Source organism: Rousettus aegyptiacus, unplaced genomic scaffold (assembly GCF_014176215.1).
Source record: "Rousettus aegyptiacus isolate mRouAeg1 unplaced genomic scaffold, mRouAeg1.p scaffold_m13_p_13, whole genome shotgun sequence".
In the NCBI taxonomy this organism is placed as follows: Eukaryota; Metazoa; Chordata; class Mammalia; order Chiroptera; family Pteropodidae; genus Rousettus; species Rousettus aegyptiacus.
In genome coordinates, this window is record NW_023416288.1 from 38744324 (window position 1) to 38769355 (window position 25032).

A 25032-nucleotide genomic window follows, 5' to 3' on the forward strand; every position below is an offset into this window, starting at 1 on the left:
TGTAAAAGCTATTCATTTTCTTAAGGAATCTACCGCTTATTTCAAAAATCCAGTGGATTAGAAACCCACAACCAGCCTTTTTTGTAAGCTTTTCTAGGGTAGGGATTTAAATATGTTTTCTTTCTATATTCTGCGGCATTTAATTCATTGTTCTTAATCTTATATCTAGGAGTCTGATTTTTTTGGCTTTTTGTAGCCACTGTTTCTTAAACACATTGCCTAACAGGCCACCACCAGATGTCACTCTATCTTAATGTCATCACGTTTAGGAAACCTAATGCTTTTATGCTTCTGTTTTGAATAAAAAGCAAGCAAATTCTCTGCCTTAGTCTATTTTACATTTATATCCTAGGAACTTAAGGCTAAAACGTCTGAACAGGAGAAGCCGGAAAGAACCTCAGTCATACAACAAATGGTTGTAAAGCACCCATCATTCATTCATCGAACAAATAAATATTAGTTGTACACTATTTGTCCAGAATTTTGCTGAGTATAAAACAGTGTACAGAACAAAACTACAAGGTCTTCTGCCCTTGTAGGAGCATAGGATAAATGGAGAAAGACAGCTAACAAAGAGGTACAAGGCACATGAAATTAAATATATAAAGCAAAAAGACCTCTTCTAGCTTCTGGAATCCTAGAGAAGTAGGTAGGAATTGACAGGAGTCTAGTCTTGGAGGATGAATAAGAATTGGATAGGCAGAAGAGGGGCAGGAGCAGCATTCGAAGTAGAGAGAACAGTGTGCAATTGGCATGTGTCCACCTCCAAACATCTCTGGCTGCACTTTAAGTCTTACATACTTCTTCTAAGTTTGTCTTCCCTTCCCAAATGTTTTCCCTCAACCCCGGTCCTTCATGAGTTTGCTTTATTGCACTTCGGATGCTCTGCCCCTGAGAAATCCTGCTCATCTTTCAAAGCCTTGCTCAACTGTGACCACCTCTGTGAAGCTTCTCTGACTTACAGACTGGGTGGGCTCTCTCATTATCCTGCAGCAATGTAAATAGCTCTCAGAATGCTCTCAATTATTCTCTTATGATTATCTATCATAGGGGTTACCACCTCCACAAAAAAATTGAGTTCCTCAAAGTCAAGAATTTTAGGAAGCAGTATAGCGTTTGAATCCATTAATTCTGAAGCTAAATTACTTTAGTTCAAACTTCATCTCCACCGCAGTTTCTTCTAGTTACTTGGCCTTGTGCAAGTTATTTAAACTTTCTAAATCTCAGTTTACCCGCTGGAAAAACATGAGAATAATAGTGTCTAATTATAGAATTGTCGTGAAGGTTAAATGAGAAAATACATGAAAAGAGGTCAGTAGAGGACTGGCACAGAGTGCTTATTTATTAAATGTGAGCTATTATTGCTTATTTATCTTCATTTCCTAAATTAGCATGATGCTTTCTTAGAGTAGGTGCTACAAAAGCTAGCACTGCTAGCTAGTTTCACATTTATCTTATTTTTATAGCTAGACATAAGCCACTTTAAGGCAGTAATCTTTTTTTATGCGCTGTACCTACCACACACAGTTCCAAGTGTACTGTACAGTCGAGTGAATGTTCTTTAAGTTGATTCTATTTCATTCATACCTATCGATATTCTCCACAATCTTCATAAGATTCTAAAGAGAAAGTAATGCCAAATTTGTTTATGAAGCCCTGTTCTTCTCCTGGTTTTTCTTTTTTATCTCTATTGTTGTTTTATTTTTACCATACCATAATGAGAACAGGGACCAAATCTGGGTATTGTTGCCACTTGATAGAGTTAAAAATTCCAAAAAATTAGATTTAAGAAAGTCAATCCTTTGTTTTCCACTACAAGAACAAAATGAACACTAGCAGTTTTCAATAAAGTCTCTTTATATAGTAGTACTGCTATGGAAAAATCCTAAAAGCTCCAAAAATCAGACCAGCAAAAATCCAAGCAGTAACCCAGAGAGAAAGAGCACTCAGTTTTATTACGCCCGCAGTCCCAGAAGAGCTAGTGATCTGAAAATCTGGGCCCAGGGCTTAGGGGCAATTTCACTTTTATACCCACGTTGTTATAGTAGGCATGGGCTGATTCACCGACTCCTGAAATTGCTGTTGGCTATGAGCAATTACAGAGCATGGGCTTTTCTCACAAGCACTAAAGCAATACATCTTTTCTAGCACCAAAGCAATACATCTTTAAGGGAGGAGATATATCTGTCTAAACACTAAAAGCAATATATCTTAAGGGGAGAGTGATCTCTCAATCGACCCTGAAATCTTTGGCCTATGCAGCAAGCATGTTTACAGAAGCAGAACAAAGGACTGATTAGAAATATCGGCCATTTAAGTGGGAAATTCCTCTTCAGTACCTGCTTATCTGTGGTTTTGCTTCCTGTGGTTTCAGTTACCTTTGGTCAACCACAGTCTGAAAATATCAAATGGAAAAATCCAGAAATAAATAATTCATAACTTTTAAATTGTGCACCATTCTGAGAAGTGTGATGAAATCTCTCATCACCCCTTTGTCCAATTTCTTCACACTATACGTGCTCTCCACCCATTCGTTAGTCACTTAGTAGCCTTCTTGGTGATCAAATCGACCGTCTCAGAATCACAGTCCTTTTGTCCACGTTATCCTTATTTTACTAAGTAATGACCCCAAAGTGAAAAAGTCGTGATGCTGGCAATTCGGATATGCCAAAGAGAAGCTACACAGTGCTTCCTTCAAGTGAAGAGGTGAAAGTTCTCCATAAGGAAAACAAAAAACATATATAGGGTTCAGTACTATCCAAGGTTTCAGGCATCCCCTAGCGAGCGGTCTTGGAACTATTTCCTGCAAATAAGGGGGGAATGACTGTACTCTGAAAAAGGAGATATAGTTCATTTACACAGTAGAGTTAATGGAGATTGCAGGAAGGGAGTGGTGTTATTTATCCTGTTTCCTGAGGCATGATACAAAAAGAAACACCAGGCCAATTCTGGAAGGAGGGTTCATTTTTAATGAACTTGAAAACATGTCATAGCTCAACGTCTCCAGAGTTTTTTTCCCTTTAGCTCTTACTTACAAAGCAGACATAAAATAGAATTTATCTTCATCATAAAATATACGTAACTAGAAGAGCCTCTTCAATGTATCATATGTTCATAAAAGCGTTTTCTATTTTCCCCTGGAGATAAATATCATAAAAATAAAAGCAAAAGTTTTCTTTCAAAATATGTTCAGAAAGTATTCGATTATCTCAAATTGTTAATTCTGATCTTGATAATCTTCTTCCAACGCTTTTTTAATAAGGGAGAAATTTCTATTTTTTCCTCAAAATATTTGTCCTTATATTAATCAATATAATAATAAATTAATATTTATTAATTTATTATATTAATACAACTCATAAAAACTAACATAAAAGTTATTTTTCTAAACTATTATATATATCAGTCTATATATTTAGAGATGGAAAAAAATCTGGAAATTTCTTGCTTACTTTCTCTCCCAAATTTTCCTGGTAACATATCTTCTTTGTTTATAGCATTATTTTAAATGATATATTTTTAAAACACTTAAGCAACATAATAGTTATGAGCAAATTATTTAATCTGGGGTGTCAGCTATAGGATGCAAAGTGATACAGATTTTTATAAAGCCCTCACTGAGTGTCCTGCACAATGAATTACACAATTGGCATTCATGAAGCTAGAGAGTTCTAAAATGCCCTACCCTTACATACTTTTAAAAAGGTGTTCAATTGACTTTAATTTTAGCTACATCAATTGTGGAAAATATCAAGGGACATGGAAAAAAATAGTAACATTCTGCAACAGGGAATACCATAGTTTCACACATAGTTCTGAGCCAACGCCAAGAATTCTGTATTATATAAATGATAGGAACACCTTTAAAAGTTTCTACAGTATTTTTGCTAGCATTAAAACAGTTCTACTGAATCAGAAACTAAACTTGAGTATAGGATGCCTGTTTTTCTCAGCTATACTTAGATTAGAATGCATGTCCTTAAATTTCAAAGCCAGGAGAGGAAAATACCAACTTCTAAAGTTGTTTAAACTAAGGTAGTTGCTTCAAGTAGAATTTGAGTAGTCGTAAACCTCACAGCTTATTATTGTAGTAATCTCGAATTCTATTTGAAGCAGGCACCTATCCTTTAGTTTAATCCCAAAACTGTCCTGGATAAGACTTGTTAAATCTGTTAGCACTTCTATTATTCACTTTAAATTGATAGAATGAGATTCAATACTGAAAAAAAAAATCGAAGTAGTACAATCAGCTAGGAAAATATAAAAATCCTGGTGACAACAGATCTCATATAGTTTGTGCTGACTGGAGTGAGTACTAAACCCAGAAAAAAAGAGAGACTGAAATATTGGGGTTTTTTAAACAGCAGGGCTAGAATACTCATTATATAGGTGTCCCTGTCAACTTCCTTGTTGTCAAGGATACTCTGCTTCAGGCCTTTAATTGCTTCCGAACTCCTATAGATAATTTTTAAATAGGAAGAAAAATACAAACTTGTAGCCGCCAGCCCCCGAAAGACACATGGACCACCAGAACTCAGTGAATTATAGGAAACACACTCTTTATTCAGCCAGCTGGGTATGTCAGGGATACGCAGACCCCAAATTAAGTAGCCCTGAAATGTAGAGGTACAGGGTTTTTAAGTCCAAAATCCCATTCTTCAGTCTGTCTAAACACAGAGGTCTATTTTTTTTCTATTCATTACCTGTCAACACACAGATCGGGTGCGCAAGCAAGGGGACAGAAGCAGAAAGCTTATTGTTAGACTGTTATATTCCTATGGGGGATAGCCTATATTCCCATGGTGATAGCGATGTTCCCATGGGCTATAGCCAAGCAGTAATTTCCTGCAAGTAATAAATTTCTAGCAGTCATTTTTTCAGCCACCACAGAAGAAACTCTGGGTAAGAAAGTTACTTAAAGGCTCTGCATCAATATTCCTTCGTGGTATCAAATATTTAAGAGTAAAGGGCAGAGAGACCCTAAGCCAGAAAGTCCAAGGAAAGGAAGTGAAAGAATTGGATACTCAGAGAATGAATAGAAAAGATGATAAAAAATAAGTAAAGGTGTGGGAAGAGGAAGGAAGGAGTGGAGATTTTAAGAAGATAGAACCCAGGGTAAAGAAGGAAGGAGCGAACAGAGGCCACAGCAAGGGAGCAGGGGCGTGACAAGCGCACCGGAAATACCTGCACCGCCCCGGCCCCACGCACTCCTTAGGCTCCGCCCCAGGCCCTCAGGCCCCGCCCCAGGCCCTCAGGCCCCGCCCCCAAGCGTCCCTCCGGGGCTCGCTTCGCTCCGCCTCGCCGGCGGCGGCCGCCGGGTCAGGTGACAGCCCGGAAGCCGCCCAGGCGGATGCGGGAAGCGCGGCGGCGGCCCCGGGGGGCGGGGCGGAGCTGCAGCAGCCTCGGCCGCCTCCAGGCCCCCTGCGCGGCGCTCATGCGGCGCCCAGGTTGACACCTGAAATCCGCTGATCGCCGTCCTCCTGGGGACCGCGGGGTCGCCCGACCCGCCGCCCTTGGCGGTTGAAGTCGTCGTCGTGCGGGCCCGCGGCGGCTGTCATGGAGAAGGCCGGGCGGGGCGGCGATAGCGCCCCGCGGGGACCCGTCCTGCACATCGTGGTGGTCGGCTTTCATCACAAGAAGGGCTGCCAGGTGAGGAAGGGGCCCGATCCTGCCCCCGGCCGTTCGGGCGTCCGCTCCCCAGCGGCGCCCACCCCCCTCCATCCCCGCTGCAGAGCCCTCGGCCCGTCGCCTCAACTCGGCTCCTCTCGCCAGCTCCTCGCGCTCGCCCCACCTGCAGCCCATGCCCGCACTCCCCTCTTTCTCCTGCCCCTGAAAATTGCTTTCCAAGCAGCGGAGGAGCTGTGCGTTGGTGTGTTGGGGTTGGTAGGTGTTTAGATTCCTTGGTGGCGGGAGAGAAAGGAATGGAAGACCGGCCCCACTCTCTTCCCGGTCCATCTCTGTCTCCATTGACTTTGCATGTCCACATATAACCCGAGCCTTTAGGAAAATTCAGCACTTGGACTGCGTTTTCGAGGTCATGAGTTCCGTGGGCTTCCACCCCAACGCCTAAGGTTGGTCGAAGCACATGCGACGCGGTGGGAAAATCCACTTCCTTTGTTTATCTTTGGAAGCCCGAGAATCCGTCTCGTTAGGGTGGTGTATTAACTCCGCCCCGCCTTCCCATTGGGCTTCGTTTTGCTATTTGATCTCGTCCAGATCTTGTTTTTGGTGAGAGATTAACCTCTCCAGCTCAATTGCAGTAAGAGTAGGTGTATTTACCGAGCAAGGAAATGTGCAAATACAAAGTCTTTTTTTTTTTTTTTTTTACATAGTCATTTGTAAGCTGCTTCACTGAAATGGTAAAGGGAACAATGGTACATTTGCAGTCTGCGTATCGAAGGCCAGGGAATAAAATAGAAACAGGATTATTTAAGGGCAGTAAACACTGGAAGGCAATGATGTCATAATGTGCTAGTGAACAGGAAACTGAATTGCTTAAAACATTAAAAATACCGGTCGCTACCACTAGGTAATGTAGCGTTTTGCTTCTGATATTTCACAGAAAATGTAACACTTTAGAAGACTGTTTTTGGAAAAATTTAAGTTCGTTGGAGAATAATAACAAAAAAGTGATGAAGTGAAAAGATGGTTGTGTTTGCATGTGTTTTAAAGACTGCTTAACTTTAAAATATAGCAAAGTCTTTGTCCCTCAGGTAAAAATGGCATAGGGAGGTACCAAGGAGGAGGTGGCATTATTCCGTGTGTTATTAAAAAAAATCCAAGTTGCTGTAGAATGTTTTTTAAATGTGGCCCTATATTTAGAGCTAAGAGAATAGATATTTGCGTATTGTATCATGGCATGCAAACACACAGCATTCATCATCATCATATTTTTAATACTTTAAAACTTCACGTCTTTGATTTTTTTTTTTTATATCTTTGATCTTAATTGTCACTTTAGAACTTCCTTTGGTTGTGGGTGAGGTAACTGAAGCTTGGAGGAAGTAAAATGACCTCGCCGAGGTCACACTGCAGAACAGCCCAGGAGTCAGAATTGCTCTGGCACTATGTGTTCGTTCTGCCAGGCCATGTGGCATTTAGGAGTCTTTCAGGGTAAAGTAAAAAGTGGGGGCCACTTACAAACCAAACTGAGTGGGACTTTTTAAGACAAAAAAGAAGGAAATATTGGTAGGAGATAGAATAAAATCTTTTTTTAATTTTTGCTGTCATCTAAAGTCAAGATTAATAATCCTGTTTTGTATCTGTTTTGTTGACCAAAGTAATATAATTTATATTACCAGAAAGGAAAAGTTTTAGAAAACAAAACGTAATGTTGCTTAGACATTAAACTGAACAACAGATCGTATGATGAAAGAGGCACTTTAGGCAGAAGTACCACCCTGGCGTTTCTCCAGATGTGTCTGGGTTTTGGTTTCAGCACTGAGGTAAAGGTGACTGGGTTTGATGTCAAGGTTTATTATAAAATAAACACTATGCTGGGCATCAGAAGACCTGGCTGATGTCCTGGCCTCACAGCTCCCAGACCTCCTGCAAGTCCAGTTTGTTTAGTTTTCTGCACCTCATTTTCCTCAACCAGAATTCTTCAAGACAGTTTTAGACCTGGCAAAAATCCTTCAAGATCATCTACTCCAGCTCTAAAAAATGTACAGACAAGAAAACCGAAACCCAGAAATGTTAAGTGACTTAAGCATCCTTACACAGCTAATTGTCACTGTCAGCAAAACCAGAGCTGAACAATAGTTGAAGTGGTAAAAACACGTTTTATTCAGAAAAGCTGTTGCAATAGGGGAGAAGAGACCTCAGTACAGAACTAGGCTCAATTCCAGACACAACAAGGAAAATGGGAATATATAACCAAGAAGCAGAAATGGATTGTGAAGCAGAATATACTGAACCCAGTTTAAGTTAGTCTGGATGATTGTGCCTGCAGAACAAATATCGCATGTTGTACTCTGGCTTCTCTGTTTATTTTAACATAGAGTGTTTTTCTTGTGCCTCTGACTCAGCTGGGCTTTTGATAGTCAGAGAGATGGAGGTGACAGAGCAGTCAGCAGTACTTCTTAGTGTTGACCCAAAGCATCATGAAGTTTTTAGCTTCCTCTCTGCTTTTCATTTATTACTGCTTTTTTCTATGCACTGGGAGACCACACCTGCTGAATGTATATTAGAACTGTGAACGAAATCAAAGGATTCAGTCACTTAACTGTTACTGGTTTATTATAAGGGGTTCAACTCTGCAACAGCCATATGGTAGAGATGCATAGGACAAGGTGTGGGGGAGTGGCATGGCCTTTCCACGCCCTCTCTGAGTGTACCACCCTCCCAGCACCTCAGTGCCTTCACCAAACTGGAAGCTCCCTGAACCCCATCATTTAGGGGTTTTTATGGAGGCTGCATTGCATAGGTGTTATTGATTAAATCATTAGCCACTAGTGAACTCAGTGGACCTTCAGAGAGTTCAAAGCTTGGTCTTTCTGGGGACCAGGCCCCTATCCTGAAGCTAATTGAGCACCCCACAGCACCAAGAGTCACCTCATTAGCATAAACCCTGGTAGGGTTGAAAGGATCTTGTTATAAACAACAAAAGATGCTCCCATCTCTGAGAAATTCCAAAGATTTTAGGAGCTCTGGGCCAGGACCAGGGACAAAGATCATACTTTTTTATTGTACCACACTTGAATAGTAATGAATAGTTTATAATGTAAAAAAAAAAAAAAAAAAAAGAAAAATTAGAAAGAAATGTTCAACAATAGAGATGGATTAATATGAGACAATACTCTGTAGCCTTTAAAATTATTGTATATGTGTAGACATAGAAAAGAGTTTGTGTGAACCATTTTTAACTTGATTAGCATGTTCAGCAGTTTCCAAATACAGGGAGATTTGTTGGTAGCCGAAGAAAATCTAGAAAGCTGTCAACACAATTCTAGAAAGCTGTCAGCACAATACAGGCAGTGTACAATTTGTGAAATAGTCATGTCCCAAAAGTTAGCTGTTTGAAATTCTGAGTACATTTTCCCAAACTGTCCACGTAAGAAACGTCTTAACCTGTAGAGAATTTTTATGAGTATTTGAGCCACAACTGACAATTGCCAGGAAACAAGACCTCAGATGCATTTGAGAATAAGCTGCTTTTATGTGTTTGTAATTAAGGAGGAAAAATAAGGAAGATTGCATGAGGGTGGGAGAAAGCAAGACGGAGATTGGATCACATGATAGTTAAGATTATGTGCTCTCCCCGGGGTGGTTAGGCGTATTTCAAAGATGTATTAACTTAGATGCACAGAAACAAGGGACAGCGCTTGCTTAAGGCAAAGATCAACCCTTCACTAAAAAAGGTACAGGCCCGGGAGGTGACTGCCCACCATGACCTGCCCAGTTAGGAATTTCTGACAGATCACCCTGTGAGGGTACTTCCCATAGAACCCCTTTTTCCTCCACAAAACAATATTATAAATAATCTGGGCCCAAGTCATCCTAGAACTGCATTAATTTTACCCAGAGAATTCTCCGTGTATATATAGTATCTGTATTTACGTTGATAACAATTTTATGAGTTGACCACATTTTACATTCCAACCAGAGTCACCCAAAACAGATCTTCCTTCAGCCACCTAGAATTTCAAAGTCGTGTGATAACCCAAGTCCCATGTGTTTAGTTGTGCCCCTCTCTCCAAAAGTCTTACTGAAATAACAGAAAATGTTAGAAGCATAAATGAAATACTAAAACCTGGGGAATGCCAGGAACCGGGGGCACATGCTAAAAACTTTGTTCTTTCCTGAAGACACAATGTTAGAGAGATTTCGTTGAACTTTCTTTGATCAGTTCTCAATCTTGAAAAAAGGTATCGTGAAGTGTTGATTCCTGCCATCTTGCCCCCTTACCAATCCCCCAGCAAAACCGTAAACTCAAAGCTACAGGTAGTGGCAGCCCGGAAGCCAGGCGATGGGAGGCCACCCTAGACCCTGGCTCAGCTTCTCAGGCTCCTCTGTCGGACCTCTTCTGCTCAGTTCAGTAGGGTGTTGATTCTCCTTGGGGCTCCATAGCGTCACTTACCATCTCGCTGATGACAAGTCCCAAATGTAAATTTCCAGTCCAGTCACCACCATCACCACCCCCGACCCTCTTAAACACATTAAAATTTAACAACCCTTAAATCAGAAAGAAGAGGCTTATTAATCTTTCTTTTCCTCCTTTTTTCTTTTTTTTCTATACCGTGAGTTTGTTGATAATGGCCTGGTGTCAGCAAGTGTGGCTTATCCTCGCCTCTGTCCAGAGTTGAAAAGCATGTCTGCCTTTCATGATAAAATGCTCCCTTTGATCAACAACCTTTGGCTAACGTTCCTTACCGTTTTAGGTTGAATTCTCTTACCCGCCCCTGATTCCAGGAGATGGACACGACAGTCACACTTTACCTGAAGAGTGGAAGTATTTGCCCTTCCTTGCCTTACCGGATGGCGCACACAACTACCAGGAAGGTGTGTAAACAGAGAGAGGAGCAATTCGTGTCAGTTTTCAATCTGCCAAGACATCTTAGATTCTAAGTGCTTTGGTAAATGAAAGGACTTTGGGCTATTGTGACTTTATAAAATATTTAAATGCTTGTTTGGAGATGACGAGGCATGCACTAGAGGATCTCTAGTGCAGGGCCAGGTTTATATTGGTAACGGTTGGTGAACCTTAGCCACTGTCACCAGGAACCTGGCCAAAGTAAGTGATTAGCCGGAGTAGGATGTTTGCCACTGGTAGCATTTCCTGCGTTTATACTTCGGCTCCTCTCAGAGGCAAACGGAAGGGCTTACCTGTGCCAGCTGCAGATTGAGGCTGTGCCTGCACGCTTACTAGGTTGGGACGCCAGTGCTCACCTGGAAAGAGCGGGTATTGCTTCTCCACCCCCGGAGCCGTCGTTCTGACAGCGCTCTGCTTGTGTGCCTGTCAGCATCCTCAGTGAAGGCAGCGCCGCAAAGTCAGTACCCTAGAAGCGGGCGCTTTGACTGGCTTAACGAAGGGCTATGTCTGAGCATGGGATTAGAGCCTCTACCAAAACACTGGGTGGAACTTGGTTTGATTACCTGTTCTCCTAGCATTTAATAATTTTTGCCGAAATGAAGCAAATGTTACTATGCAGGTTAACAAAAGTTAAATATAATATTTTAACCTCACAGATGTTTTTATTCTAACTTTTTTATTATGAAAGCTCTTAAACCTACAGAATAGTCGAAAGAATAGTATAGAGCAAATATTCCACAGATGTTCTTTACATGTGTGTATGTGTATGGCTTTACCTGTACTGTTTGAAAGTCAGTTGTAAACATGACACTATACCTCTTATTCAGCATGCATCTTCTAAGAATGATGTCATTCCCAAGATAACTTCCAGTATCATTATCACAGCGAAGAGGTGTATCAATAATTCCGTGATACCATCTACTATCCAATCTACGTTCAGATTTCCCCAGTGGTCCCAAGAATTTCTCGTGCCTATTCAAGATTCTGTATTGCCTTTAGTGTTTATGATTCTCTACTTTCTTTTAATCTAGAGTAATCCTGTATAGATAAAGTATTTCCTAAGATAAGTGATTGTAGTCTGAATTTGACCTGTTTAAATCAGCCTTGAGGGCTTTTCCGATGAGTGTACACTGTAAAGTTGTGAGCGGAACTCTAAACAAATCAGTGTTTGTGGTGCTAGAAGTAAGTGTGGTATGGGTTCCTTGTTACATATCATTTTTGTTTTAATACTTCATTATAATAACTTTAAATGTCACTATTTACTAATAAAGGTAATTTACTCTGGTATTTACGTTTTTCTGTATATCTCCTAGATACTGTGTTTTTTCACTTGCCACCCAGAAATGGAAACGGAGCCACGGTCTATGGTATCTCCTGCTATCGACAGATTGAAGCCAAGGTACAATAGTTACGATCATCATCAACAACAACAAATACTCAAAAATCTTTTTTAGGGAGTGACCACTTAAAGTGTAAAATTTGGGGAAATAGTCTTTTTTTTTAATGTGGTGCCTATGATATTTTACATTTTTGCAAACAGTTTGTAGCTGTTTAACAGTACCAATTTAGTCACAGGAATGTTTTTGTAAGTTATTTTGGTGATTATAATTACATTTGTATCATATAATATTTCATACATTGTTTTTAGATAGGGATACCTAAATTATACATTTGTCTTCAAAATACTGTATTAAATTGCAAGATGTCTTTGAATTTTGTATTTCTAGTGTTTGGTACACAAGTTAGAAAAATGGATTGGTAATGTTTTTTTATTTTAAGCTGCATTTTAAAAGTCGTAGAAAGTACTTAGAGTAGCTTCAGACAACTCGCAAGTTATCTTAATTATAACTAAGATTTTGATCATTCTTAACCTGCCAGCCTATTAATGCCTGAATTATTATAATACCTCTAATTAATAAATTCAGATAAGCCAGGATGGGTAACTCCCCTTTCGTGATTTGCTTCTGAGCAGCAGTTTTTTTGTTTTTGTTTTTTTTCTTTTTGTGGTGGGGATGGGTACTTGGCATGGTAGCTTAGAGCTTTGCTTTCTTCATAAACTGTTACCCTTACAAGCTTTTATATGAGATGAATTGAGCTGTTGCCCTTTCTTGGAAATCTATTCCTTTTACTATCTTTTATGCCCTACAGTGTATATAAATGCTACTAAAATTAATTCTCCAAAGCTATTGTCATTAACAGTTCTCGTGGTCTACATAGCCTTCAAATGGCATTTCATACTGCCCGTCTCCCTCACACCTGATCTGACCTGCTCCAGAGTATACTGGGGTTGCCCATTTCTCCAAGTCTTTCTAGCCTCATCTGATAACCAGACAGATAAGCCAGATATCAGAGGGATCCAGAGCCTAGGAGAAGGACTTTAGTTCCCTTTGAATAAGATGGAACCTAGTGAATGAATCCAGTCAATGTAGAGAGGTAGAAGACAAGTCGACTTGACTTAATGACTAGATATCAGTCAGTTGAAGACACTGAGGCCCGTTGGTCCTCAGGACAGATCTGAGGAGATGTCAGGCAATACACTAGAGGGGGACGAGTCGTTCTTACTTCCCTCACAGTCTTACCTGAGGTTAAGTAAATGAAGACTTGTTTTTTACTAGCAGAGAACTGTTGAAATCTCACATGGGCATCTTATGAATCATAGAGGCATGAGTTCTGGTGCAGGGCTAGACTACAATACAAACCTGCCAGGATAGACTCCAGGTAGCACAGAACACCCACCTGAACAGTTGCTGACAGTTCTTCCATCTCTGGAGAAACAAGATGTTTTTATCATCTCTTAAACTATCCCCTTCTCCCCGGAAACAGTGGTCTCTGAAAGGGCTGCTCACCTTAACACCAGAACCGAGGATGGTTGCTTTGTATTGTTAGTGTGGCAGCTTACGCTAAAGTATTCTCCACCAGACTGTAAGTCCCTCGATAGTAGAGATAGTTCCTCACTGTTACATTCCCTCCCAAATCCCAGCACATGGTGCCCTGGCCAACTGGCACTTAACTCATTCAATAAATATTTTCTGAGATAGTCAATAAAAACTCTTGAATTTAATTAACCAAGTGCAAGAATTTTTTTCTATCTAATTGCTATATTTTTGTTGAAAAAATAATGATTTTTTCCATATTCCTATGAAATATTTCTAACAACGACTTCATAACAGGCATTGAAAGTCCGGCAAGCAGACGTCACCAGAGAGACCGTTCAGAAAAGTGTTTGTGTCCTAAGCAAGCTGGTAAGAGACTAAATGTACTCGTTCATGTGTTTGCTAAACATTCATGACAGATTTTTATCTGAGGATAAGGCATCGGAATGAGATTTATGGAGACAGCACCGCATTACAGTGCATCAGCGGCTCATTATTTGCGCTCCGGCAGTTCCTTGTTGCTCTCATTTGCCCCAAAACTAGCTAAGAGGAAGGAGATGTGATGGACAGGTTTTTTGGGGGAAAGGTTGACTCTTGACCAAAATGAGGTAGTTGATATATTTCATTTATCCATTTTCTTTTGTTTTCAAGAATTTGAATAAATATATTACTAAAAATCGAAATATTGTAATTAGATTATATTGCTGATAAAGGAGTACATGACTCTTAATGCTGAAAAAATTTTGGCCTTAAACATACAGTATAAATATATATATGCCTTACTATTAAAATGTACAGCTGAACTTACTAGATTTCATTAACTAATGTTACCATAAAAAATAATAATTAATTTAAAAGGTTTTTTAAAGCAAAATCTGGGAAAAAAATTCGTAGCCTTAACTTGGTCTTTAAAAACATAAAATAACGAAAGGAAATGATGTAATCGATTGTACTATAACAGTACTTTGAAATTGTTTCTTCTACGTACAATTTGATCAGTTGCATAATCATAAAATGTATAATTTTAACTTTAATTTTTGAAAAGAAATATATAACATTTCTTATTTTTCATAGCTCTCTTCATTAAATTATTTGTGATGTTCTATTTTTATTACTAATTGGATTATAACTCTTTTACCAGTAACACCAAATAATTCTACATGTACTATATAGTACCCCAAAATCCCTTTGTGGGGAAAAAGCCTGATCTCCATCATATTAAGTACCATAGATCTATTTGATTACTGAATACAAGTGTTTCTGCAGTTAACCTAAACCAAAATTGAGAATATTTCATTAGCCTAGTTACCAAATGTGTGTAGGTTTTAATTATTTCTTCTGCAATTGTCAAATTTTTTATATCCAGAGACAATTTAAGCGTAGTTTGCTTAATATTAAGTTGTGCTTTGCAAAATAGAATTTATTTGGGATTTTACTGCGAAGCTTAAAAAAAAAAAAAACTCTAAGTAATAATAATTTAATATCATGGGCTTTAATAATAAGATTTTGAAGATAAGAATATTTCTTCCAAGGTAATAATTTAAAACATAGGGCAAGAGTAGTCTCCTAGAAAAGAAAGGGTTTATAAAGGACCCCCAAATCAGAAAATTGACAAGATTGTTAATCTGATCCCTGTACAATTTCTAAAAGGGTAACCTGAAACATATACATCATGAATTACTTTTTTTATACTGGGACAGATGACCAAAGAAGAGAAAACATAGGAGTACTAGATATTAAAGCAAATGCAAGAAGTCAAAAGGCTTACCAAGTAAGCATTCTTAAAAGAACAATTATAACAATAAATGCCATATATCGAGTACCTATATCTTAGGTATTAAGTATTCTAAACCAGGTACTTTTTAGATAGAATTGTCATTTTACTCCTCATAACAGCACTGGGATACAAGTATTTACTATTCTCACTTTATAAATATATTTCAGGGAAAAAAATGTCTAAGTCTCGTAGAGATGCAACTACTAAGTGATAAAACTGGGGTAAAAATCCAGTTTTGTCTGGATTTATCATGGGGGATGGGGAGAGCTAGCTCACACAGAAAGGTTTGGTGTTCATAGTACATTGTAGTTTATATATTAAAATATGGTGATTTTTAAAAATTGATTTAAAATAATTTTAAGTATAAAATGTTGATTTTATCTTTAGATGGTAATAATAATATAGTAACAGGAATATTGAGGGGAAAATATTCCAGTATTGGTTTTTTAATTTTTAATATATATATATTTTTTAACACCTACAGCACCCAGTCTTCCTAGGTGGTCTCCCATCCAAGTACTAACCAGGCCCGACCCTGCTTGGCGTCTGTGATCAGACGGGATTGGGCGTGTTCAGGGTGGCATGGCCATAAACCTATTTTTAATTTTTTATGTTAGTTTCAGGTATACAGTATGTTGGTTAGACTTGTTTTAACTAATTAGAATATAAAGGCATTGGTCTCTGCATTCTAAAAAGGACATAAAAATCAGAAAACATCTAGAAAAGAAGATTAAGAATAAAAGGATGAAAACGGTAGAAGAAAGCCTCAAATAGGAAAAATAAGAACTAAGGGATAACTTTGTTCAAGTAAACAAAAGAATATTGTGGTAGAGGACACAGACTAGTTGTTCCGAGCCTCTCCGTAGGGGACAGAAAAGGGAAATGAACTTAAATTTAATTATGAATGTTGAAGTAGATGTAAGAACCAGCTGCTATAAGGATGATTAAATGCCTCTACAAATCAGCAGAACAGCGTGCAGAATTAAAATATGTTTTAAATTATGATAATAATAGCTAACGTTTAAGTGCTTTCTGTGTGCCAGATACTCCACTAAGTGCTTTTCCCTATGTTGTTTAATTCTGAAAACCACCTGGCCAGATGCTCTATTCTTCAAATACCCATGTTCACATCAGCAAGCAGGTGTGGAGAGGCGAAATGCCCAGAGTTAAGCGGCTGGGTGGTGGAGTGGACCCAGGAGGTGTGTGCCCACGCTCCCAACCACTGCACTCTGAGCACCTGGGCGTGTCAGGTATTTTTCAGCTGCAGCCAGAGAGCTAGAACAAGTGACTTAATAGCTTTCAGCTGTAAATAATAAGATACTAAAGTTGAGAGTTATTTTTTTCTTCCTATTCTCTTTACGTTAAGAGGTTGTGAGATGTTACTATTATCAAACTAACAGTAATTTCTTTTTTTTTCTTTAAGCCTCTCTATGGCTTACTTCAAGCAAAACTTCAACTCATTACACATGCGTATTTTGAAGAGAAGGATTTTTCCCAAATTTCCATTCTAAAGGTAACTTTATACCCATCTATAGATGTGTTTGGCCACAAAGAAGACAGATTTGTGAATCAAGTAAATCTCAGTAATACTGTGATAAAAGATAATCATTTATTAACTTAAGAAAGACATTCTTTGAAAATAACATCGAAGGGCAGAGATCTGCCTAAAATGTACAGTTCGTAATTATTGCATTTAACCAAACTGTCATTTATTAGGAAATAATGACTATAAATGACTATAATTACTACAGATGTTTCTATTAATAGGTATGGCCCTTCTGCAATGGCATTGCTTCTCTAAATTTGCTTATCTTCTTAATATACTGCACAGTATGTTTATGTATCAGGTTTCTGGTCCTAACCCCCATAGCAAAAAAAAAAAACAAAAACAAAAACTACATGACTGTTTTACTGAAGATGGATAACATGCTTTCTCAGGGTTCCATGAATGTATAGAATGTGAATCTCTCCTGGATTCTACTGAGGATAGGACAGTTAGCTATTTAGCCAAGAAGCAGAGGGAATTTATCCTAGGAATCCACACCACCATGTGAGTACATCAAGATCTACAATGTAGAGGAAGAGACGAGATGGAGGGAGTGCTGGCAGCTGGCAGGATTTCGGAGAGACCTCGATTGTTTCTAAATTTAGGGCCTGGCAAAACAAACTGTCTCAGTTAAAGAACTACTTTTTTTCCTGATCATATTTCTAATTCGGTGTGTAAAGTGATAGTAAAATGTCTAAACTGAATCTCTATTTTATAGGAGCTTTACGAACATATGAATAGTTCCTTGGGAGGAACGTCCTTAGAAGGATCCCAAGTATATCTTGGTAAGTAGCCTTTTTTCAAGTCACAAGTGCCTTCATTCCTTTTTGTTTGGCACACTGAATTACATGTAAAACTTCATGATCGGAATTACATTTCAATATAGGATCTAAATCCTTCAACATTTGATGTTGCTGCTGCTTTAAATATCTTCTTAGCCAGTATTTCAGTTGACAAAGATTATAACCTACTCGTGCCAGTATTCACAACTATGATTGTGTGAGGCACATTTCTTCTTTTCAGAATAATAATGGAAGTTTTTTTCTTTTCCTTACATTAGTGCTGACCAGGCTAATTTCTTGTCATAACAGAGTGTGGGGAACAAAAGAGAGATCCGCTTAGCTCTTTTTTATTCTAAGATTGTTTCAAGTTGGGGTTTTGTTGAATTTATACTGTTTGACAACCCAGAATATATATTGGTGTCCAAGGTACTCAGTAAGCACTCAGTATATAATGTTTTCATGATTAAAAAAAAAATTTTCATCACATAGTGATTTATACTCACTCAATTCCTAGTTTAGCATGAAGTAGCCAAACTGGTAGTTGATTTTTGCAATCCCGTGTGCAGTGTAAGCCAGTTACAGACCTCCTATTCTGAGGACGTATTTTCTCTAAATTATCTTCTCTTGTCCCATGGCAAATAGAGAAGACTGCTATTCAGAAATACCATCCTGTGGAGTGCAGTGACTGCAAACCATGTTTAAATGATTGACTGCCACCGGAGTATAAGTTTCATAATTCCCAAGCTTGTATAATTTGTACAATGTTTGTAGACTGAGGAGGAGGTGTTAGAGCTGCACTGTCCACAACAGTAGCCACTAGTCACATGTGCTCTTTACATTTAGATTAGAATTAATAGAAATTAAATAAAATTGAAAAGTCCATTCGTTAGTCACACTTGCCACATTTCCAGTGCTCGTTGACCACGTGTGGCTGCTGGCTGGGGCAGTGCAGGTTTAGACACTTCCATCAGTGCAGAAAGTTCTGCTGGACGGCGCAGTGTTTGACTATTAATGGTAACTTGATAAATTCCAAGTACGTGTGTGTGTAAAACAAATACTACATAACTATTTTAATATTTGCATATTCCATATTCCCACTTTTTTTATTGCCTTTCCTTTGAGGGGAGAAAACCTTTGTTCGCCAAAAACAGTAGGTTGTAGTTATAGATTAGCTTTTTTGTTAACATTGTAGGTCTGTCTCCTCGAGATCTTGTGCTTCATTTTCGACACAAGGTATGATACCTTATTTAATTTATGATCTACTAAAATCGTGTTCATTTAACTGGGCAAATTCCATGTGCTACGTGGTCAAGTGCAGATTGTGGCATAACCACGTTTTAGTTCTTCTAAGACATCTCTCCATGATACAGTCAGAAGTGTCGGTAGTGCTTGTGTGATAGAAATTTCTTTTTGTGCAAGACAGGATACTTTTTTCTATTGTCTTTGTAATTTCAGAGACCATGAAATTAGAGTGGAAAGAAACAGGTTGTAATCTTGCAGAATGTTTTATATGTTGCCCTGAGACTGAAAAACTTTCCAGCAAAATACCTATATTTATGCCTTCTGACCTTATTACTAAAGCATATGTTGGTATATACACATTGATCATTCATTTAATGAGCACTTACTGAATATCTGCTGTACAAATAAATGCTCTGGACAGATTCAAAAATAAATGAATAGTTCCTGCCCCTTTAAAAGAACTTTCACTATGTCAGGCAAAAATGGTACAACTCCTCCAGAAAGCACATTTTCGAGATTTGAGTGGTTCTCACATTTTTAGAGGACACATAATATTTCTCAGTATAAGTTCATAATTTTTAGTGTATGTTTTAAGCACTTATTTAGTATTATTGATTTAACGATATATGGTTATGTTCGAAGAGGGAAAAAGGCAAATAAATGAATAATAGGCTTGTGTTTCTTGTTTTCATATAACATTTATTTATTTTTTTTTCATTAGGTCTTAATTCTGTTTAAACTAATTCTTCTCGAAAAAAAGGTGAGATTTGAAGGAATGGACTATTTAACATTTATTGACATTCTTTAAATACTATATAAAACTAAAACTAATGGTAAAGTATAAATTAACTTTTTTGACTATCAAATTGTTGTGAGCTGAGCTGACGTCCATGTTTTTGTTCACTATTATAGAAGTATAAATTCATGCAATCTTTTTGGGGACAGTTTGACAGCATTCAGTTATCAGAATGGCGTTTGGTTGTTTTTTTAATTTTAAGAGTTTATTTGAGCCAAACTGATGATAGGCATATGCCGGGAGCAAAATTTCATGTGTTCTCCAGAATGATTTTGACGCTGGTAACAGAAAACCCAGTTTAAACTGACTTAAATAACAAAGCAATAGTGGCTTCCTTCAGACTTCAGGGCTGGTTGACTGAATGGTTCAACAATGTAATTAAGTACCTAGATTTTTCCCATCTCTTTGCTCTACAGTTCACAGTACTAGTTTTTTCCTAAGCCTGGCTTCTTCGTGGTATAAAATAACTGTCAAGAGTAATTGGGTTATATACTTCCTCAGTTATACCTAGTGGCAGAGACGAGAACTCTTTCCAGACCATTTTGTAAGAATCCTTCCTTTCAGTTTGTTTGGGGCCTCTCAGGCCATCTGCTTACCCTGAACCAGTAACTGTTCCCAAAGTGATTGGCTTCTACTTGGGTTCCAGACCACTCTCTATTACAAAGGGTGGGATTGCCATGATTTTAGACCAGATTTGCATGGGATTGTAGATCAGGGTCTGCAAACTAAATCCCAGGGCCAAATCTGGCCCACCAAGCTGTTTTAATAAAGAAAACTTTTGTAGATATCATAATACTTTATACCTAAATACTTTAGGATATATTTCTTAAGAATAAGGATATGTTTCTACATAACCTAAATAGCATTTTCGCACTCAAGAAATTTAACATTGATACAATGAATGATTTCTAATATATAGTCCATTTAAAAATTTCCAGAATGTCACATGATGTCCTATAAGTCAGTTGTTTTTTTTCCAGTCTGGGGACTAAGGATCATGTATTGCATTGTTAGCTTTCTTTAATGCCAAACAGTTCTACCACCTCACTTTTTTATTTTTTTTTATTTTTTAAGAATACAGACTAGTTGCATTATAAGATCAGGTTTGTCCGATTGTTTTTTCGTGGCTGGCTTTATATTAAAGAATGCTATAGAGGTGTTTTGGTGTGTCCTCAGGCATCATATCAGGAGGCCCATAATTGTTTGATCATTTGATTAATGTGGTGGTTGCCAACTTTCTTCATATTAAGGTACTTGTTTTTCCCTTTGCAGGATGATAAATTTGTATCTGTGTGAATATTCTGTTGCCCAACAATCTTTCACAATAGTTTTAGCATCCATTAGTAATTTTTACCTGAATCAGAGCGGATACTTGGTGATTTTCTAATCCTCTCATTAAATCTGTACCTATTAGCTGTTATTCTTCTATAAAGAAAAGTTTCTTTCCCGTTCTTTTTTTTTTTTTTTCAAGTATCACATGGACTCAGATTTTCTAATTTGATGTTGATTGACTCTCCTTTAGGTTCTCTTTTATATTTCTCCAGTGAATAAGTTGGTGGGTGCCCTGATGACCCTGTTATCCCTTTTTCCAGGTAAGCGGGTAGCAAAGTTTTCAAGGATAAACTCATTAGGGTTAACATTTCTGTTTTAATATGACATTTTCATTCTGGCAATAGGTTTTTTTTTATCTGAGATTTTGTCTTTTTTCTTTCTGTTAGAATGTGTACAAGCATAGCTTATTAAAATTTTTATTGCAGAGTTCTATTTAGGAAGAAATATACAACTCTTATTTGCTTCCACCTCATTAGAAGCCAAGCTGTTCTCCAATGTTTTATGTTTTAGGCATGCTCGAACATGGTCTCAGTGACTGTTCTCAGTACAGACCCCGAAAGAGTATGTCCGAAGATGCTGGACTTCATGAACGTAATCCCCCTGCAGATGATTTTGCTTCTGTGTCTGCTCCTAACATCTCAAACACCAACTCAGAAACTGCCAAGAAATTTATGACACGAAACCACGGCGGCGATGTGGCCATCAAGACTGAAGAACCTTTGTTCCAAGGAGCAGCCGACAGCAGCAAAGGACAGGAGCTCAGTGATGCCAATCAATATTTGAAACCTCCTTCTCGTCCATCTCCAGAGTCTTCAGAAAGTGACTGGGAGACCTTGGATCCGAGTATCTTAGAGGACCCCGCCTTGAAAGAAACGGAACAAGTGGGGTCAGGACAGACAAACTCTTTTCCAAAGGAGTCAGTGCCCTCAGAGAGCCCTCCGATTACTGTACAGCCTCAAGCTAATACGGGCCAGGTGGTCCTCATACCAGGGCTGATTTCCGGTTTGGAAGAGGACCAGTATGGCATGCCCCTGGCCATCTTCACAAAGGTAAAGTGTAATGTCCTTTATTGAGCCCCTAAAGAATCTGACAGAATCCTTTTAGAATTTAACCGTTAGTGTTAAACACATTTTCCGGCCTGAAAATTTTCCTTGAAGACTAAAATACATACCAAATGTATCATGCCGCGGTGTCCGTGCCCATAATGTAAGGCTCTAGGGTTACACTAATTCACAGGGTTTTCACTGGAAAAAGTTGGGGAGCTTAGTAGATACCAGCCATCACTGCATGGGGTCTGTTTTTAATCATTCAGGTTTATCTTTGAAAAACGAATTGAGAAACTCCGGACAGTCTTAATTTCACTTAATGAATATATAAAAAAATACTACAATTACAAAAGCTACAAATTTAAGAGGAAAAAAATGCTTAGATGGATAACTGAAATATTATACCTTATAACAGAATAGAGTGCTTTGGTTAATTTTCCCTAAAATTGTTTTAATCTTTTTATGAAAAAACATTCAAAATGTATTTGTAAATTTTTTAAATAAATTAAAAAACAACATAACAAATTAATTTGAATCTTTAATTCGGGGTCTTATATCCCAGGATATCATTCATTAATATCAGTAATACATTAAGATTATGGAAGCTACATTATTTGGATTTTTTTTTTTCATCCTATTCAGGAAACACCACTTATTTTATTGCCATTCCTGAATTATTTTTCAAAATGGAGCAGAAAAATAGAAATTCCATTTCATTCCTTAGTCAACAAGTATTTCTTGTCTCTGTCGGTGCCAGGCACCATTCTAGGCTCTAAATTCTCACATTCGTGATTTTGCATTCCACCATGAAGACAGGTACATCTTTTCAGGAGCTAGAGCAAAGTCTTATGTTTTTCTCTAACGTCTTTTATGCATGAAGTAAAACTTTATAGGGAAAAGAAAGATGGGTAGTATAGCCTGGACCTTGCCTTTCTTCTTCCACCATGCTCTACAATGAATTCTTTCTAGGTTTATCCAGCTTTACAAATAAGCACTTGCTCCAAGTTAGCATCGCCGAGCAGTTAACAGAAAATGCTGTCTTTGTTCACTTTGTGGCCTGTTAGGGGACTCTGAAATTATCTTAATTGACTACACGATTGAACCCAAGCACAGTTTCTGAAAACTACGGTTTAGAACCCTGGGGAAAGAACTCGGGGTTCTCAAGAGACTGGGTATAGTCAGTAGCCGTGAACTGTGGGTTTTCCAAAGTCATATGTGGGGGCCCTTACTTTGATGCTCCCCCGAACTCCCCCACCTCTAATTGTTATCATTGTGGGGTTATCATTGTGGCATTATCAAGAGAGAGATTAACTGGGAAGGGATTTTGTTTTTGTCAATGAGGTTGCTGAATGAAAGCATTGTAAACATACATTTTGTGCTGTCAGTAAACCATGTTGACTGAATATTCTATTTGTGCACATTATACCAGTGCTGAATATATGACGGGCTTACCACCATCGTGATGGTAAATAAAATGTTTGTATGTTTTATTATGTACTGATTAAAAGCCAATTTGTTGTCTAATCACATTTTCAAATACAAATGTCAATTCTTTCATGTTGGTAACTTTGGAATATGAAATATTCTTACAAGTGAATTGTCTTCAGGCTCTTTTTTTCTTGAAGATCTTAAAATGCTTGTACAGAAGGGATTAGGTTAGCAGACATCTTGAAAAGTGATTTCAAAAATAGCCAGAGAGAAGCTTGGGTGCCTGGAGAATACTGGGGAAGTGGGACAGCGAGCCTTGAAGAGAAGAATAAGCGGATGGGTCTCCTGACTCGGTACATGAATAAGTGGACACAGACTTCTGCATAATAAAACGGTTATGTCCGGGAGGGACTCCCTGTCTCTCCAGCTTCCCAGGCTCTCGTACTTGAAAGTGCCTGAGGATGATGCCTTCATGTCAGTCTTAGAGGTTAGGCTTACTATATAAATGCTGTCTGTCGGTAGCCGACTCTAAAATATGCTGGAGCCTTTCCGGGGAGCTGATTTTGGCAGTGTAAGGAAGAAGCTGGGGTGCTGAGGGAGAGGCGTTTGGCTACTGTTGGGGTTTCCACTCCCACAACAGTGCATGGGAGTGCCCCCTTACCCCGCCTTCTCAAGGTACTTGCCGTTGTGAGACTTTTTAATCTTCAGCCAATCCGATGGTATCTTGTAGCTTAGTTTGCATTTTTTCAGTAATCACTGTTGAGGTCGAGCATCTTTTCCTATTCTCGTTAAGCATTTGGCTTTCCCTTTGGAGTACTTGTTCAAAGCTTCTGGATTGTCTCCCTGGTTGTCAGTGATTTGTCGGACTTCATATAGTTGAGATCTCTTTTCTGATGCTGAATCTTTTATCTTCTGGGGACTGCTTTGGCAGTATTTAAGAAATCCTCCCCTACCTCAAGGCCCATAAAAACAGTCTCCTAAATTATCTTTTAAGCTTTATAGTTTTGACTTTCACATTTTGGGTTTTATCTGCTTGGAATTGATTTTTGCATGTGGTCATGCCGCTGGACTTCTAGTTATTGCCCCACGGGGGTGTCTGTCCTGGGGCAGTCCCACACTGTTCATTACCACGTATGTCATGTCACGCTGAGAAAAGGCTTCCCCTCTTGTCACTGCTCTCCGCAGGAGTTTTCAGCTCTTTGCATTTCCACATCAATTTTAGGGTCAACTTAAATTCCTAAGCTGCAATCGCCCAGTGCGAGATTCTGATAGGGATTCCCTTTAAATTCTAGATCGATTTTGGAGAGAACTGGCATCCCTATGATAATGAAGTCTCTCGATTCGTGAACGTGCTCTTCATCCCTGACCGGAGGCGAGATGAGAAAGTGACATTCGGTCCTGGTCGTGTCGCAGCCCTTCCGAGTGGCAGAGGAGGAGACACACTGCGCTTCTGCAGCTCTTTAGCAGAGCAGCTCATGGTGGTCGTCCCAGATCTCCCGAGCTGACATGCGGGTTTTAACTGTGGCATAGAACGGAATCCACCCTTCTTAGCGCACAGTTTAGTAGTGATAAGTTATATGCACGTTGCCGTGCTGCAGATCTCCAGAGCTTTTTCATCTTGCCAAACCGAAACTGCATACCCATTACGTGACGACACCCCGCCCTCTAGAGGCTCACCC

The 25032-nt window shown here is 38.7% G+C and overlaps 1 protein-coding gene and 1 pseudogene across 1 annotated transcript in view; one reads left to right on the forward strand and one right to left on the reverse strand.

Moving 5' to 3' along the window:
• Positions 1-5356: 5356 nt before the first annotated feature.
• The window catches only part of AVL9 (AVL9 cell migration associated), a 36061-nt gene continuing 16385 nt past the window's right edge, over positions 5357-25032 (forward strand). Inside the window, exons 1-10 of the mRNA XM_016160162.2 lie at positions 5357-5649; positions 10380-10500; positions 11845-11930; positions 13702-13773; positions 16605-16694; positions 17446-17512; positions 18702-18742; positions 19473-19511; positions 21070-21139; positions 21390-21928. Coding sequence (XP_016015648.2) covers positions 5557-5649; positions 10380-10500; positions 11845-11930; positions 13702-13773; positions 16605-16694; positions 17446-17512; positions 18702-18742; positions 19473-19511; positions 21070-21139; positions 21390-21928 — 1218 coding nt within the window. The 5' untranslated portion in view covers positions 5357-5556. The remainder of the gene's footprint in view (positions 5650-10379; positions 10501-11844; positions 11931-13701; positions 13774-16604; positions 16695-17445; positions 17513-18701; positions 18743-19472; positions 19512-21069; positions 21140-21389; positions 21929-25032) is intronic.
• On the reverse strand, positions 15657-15775 carry LOC118611090 (annotated as a pseudogene).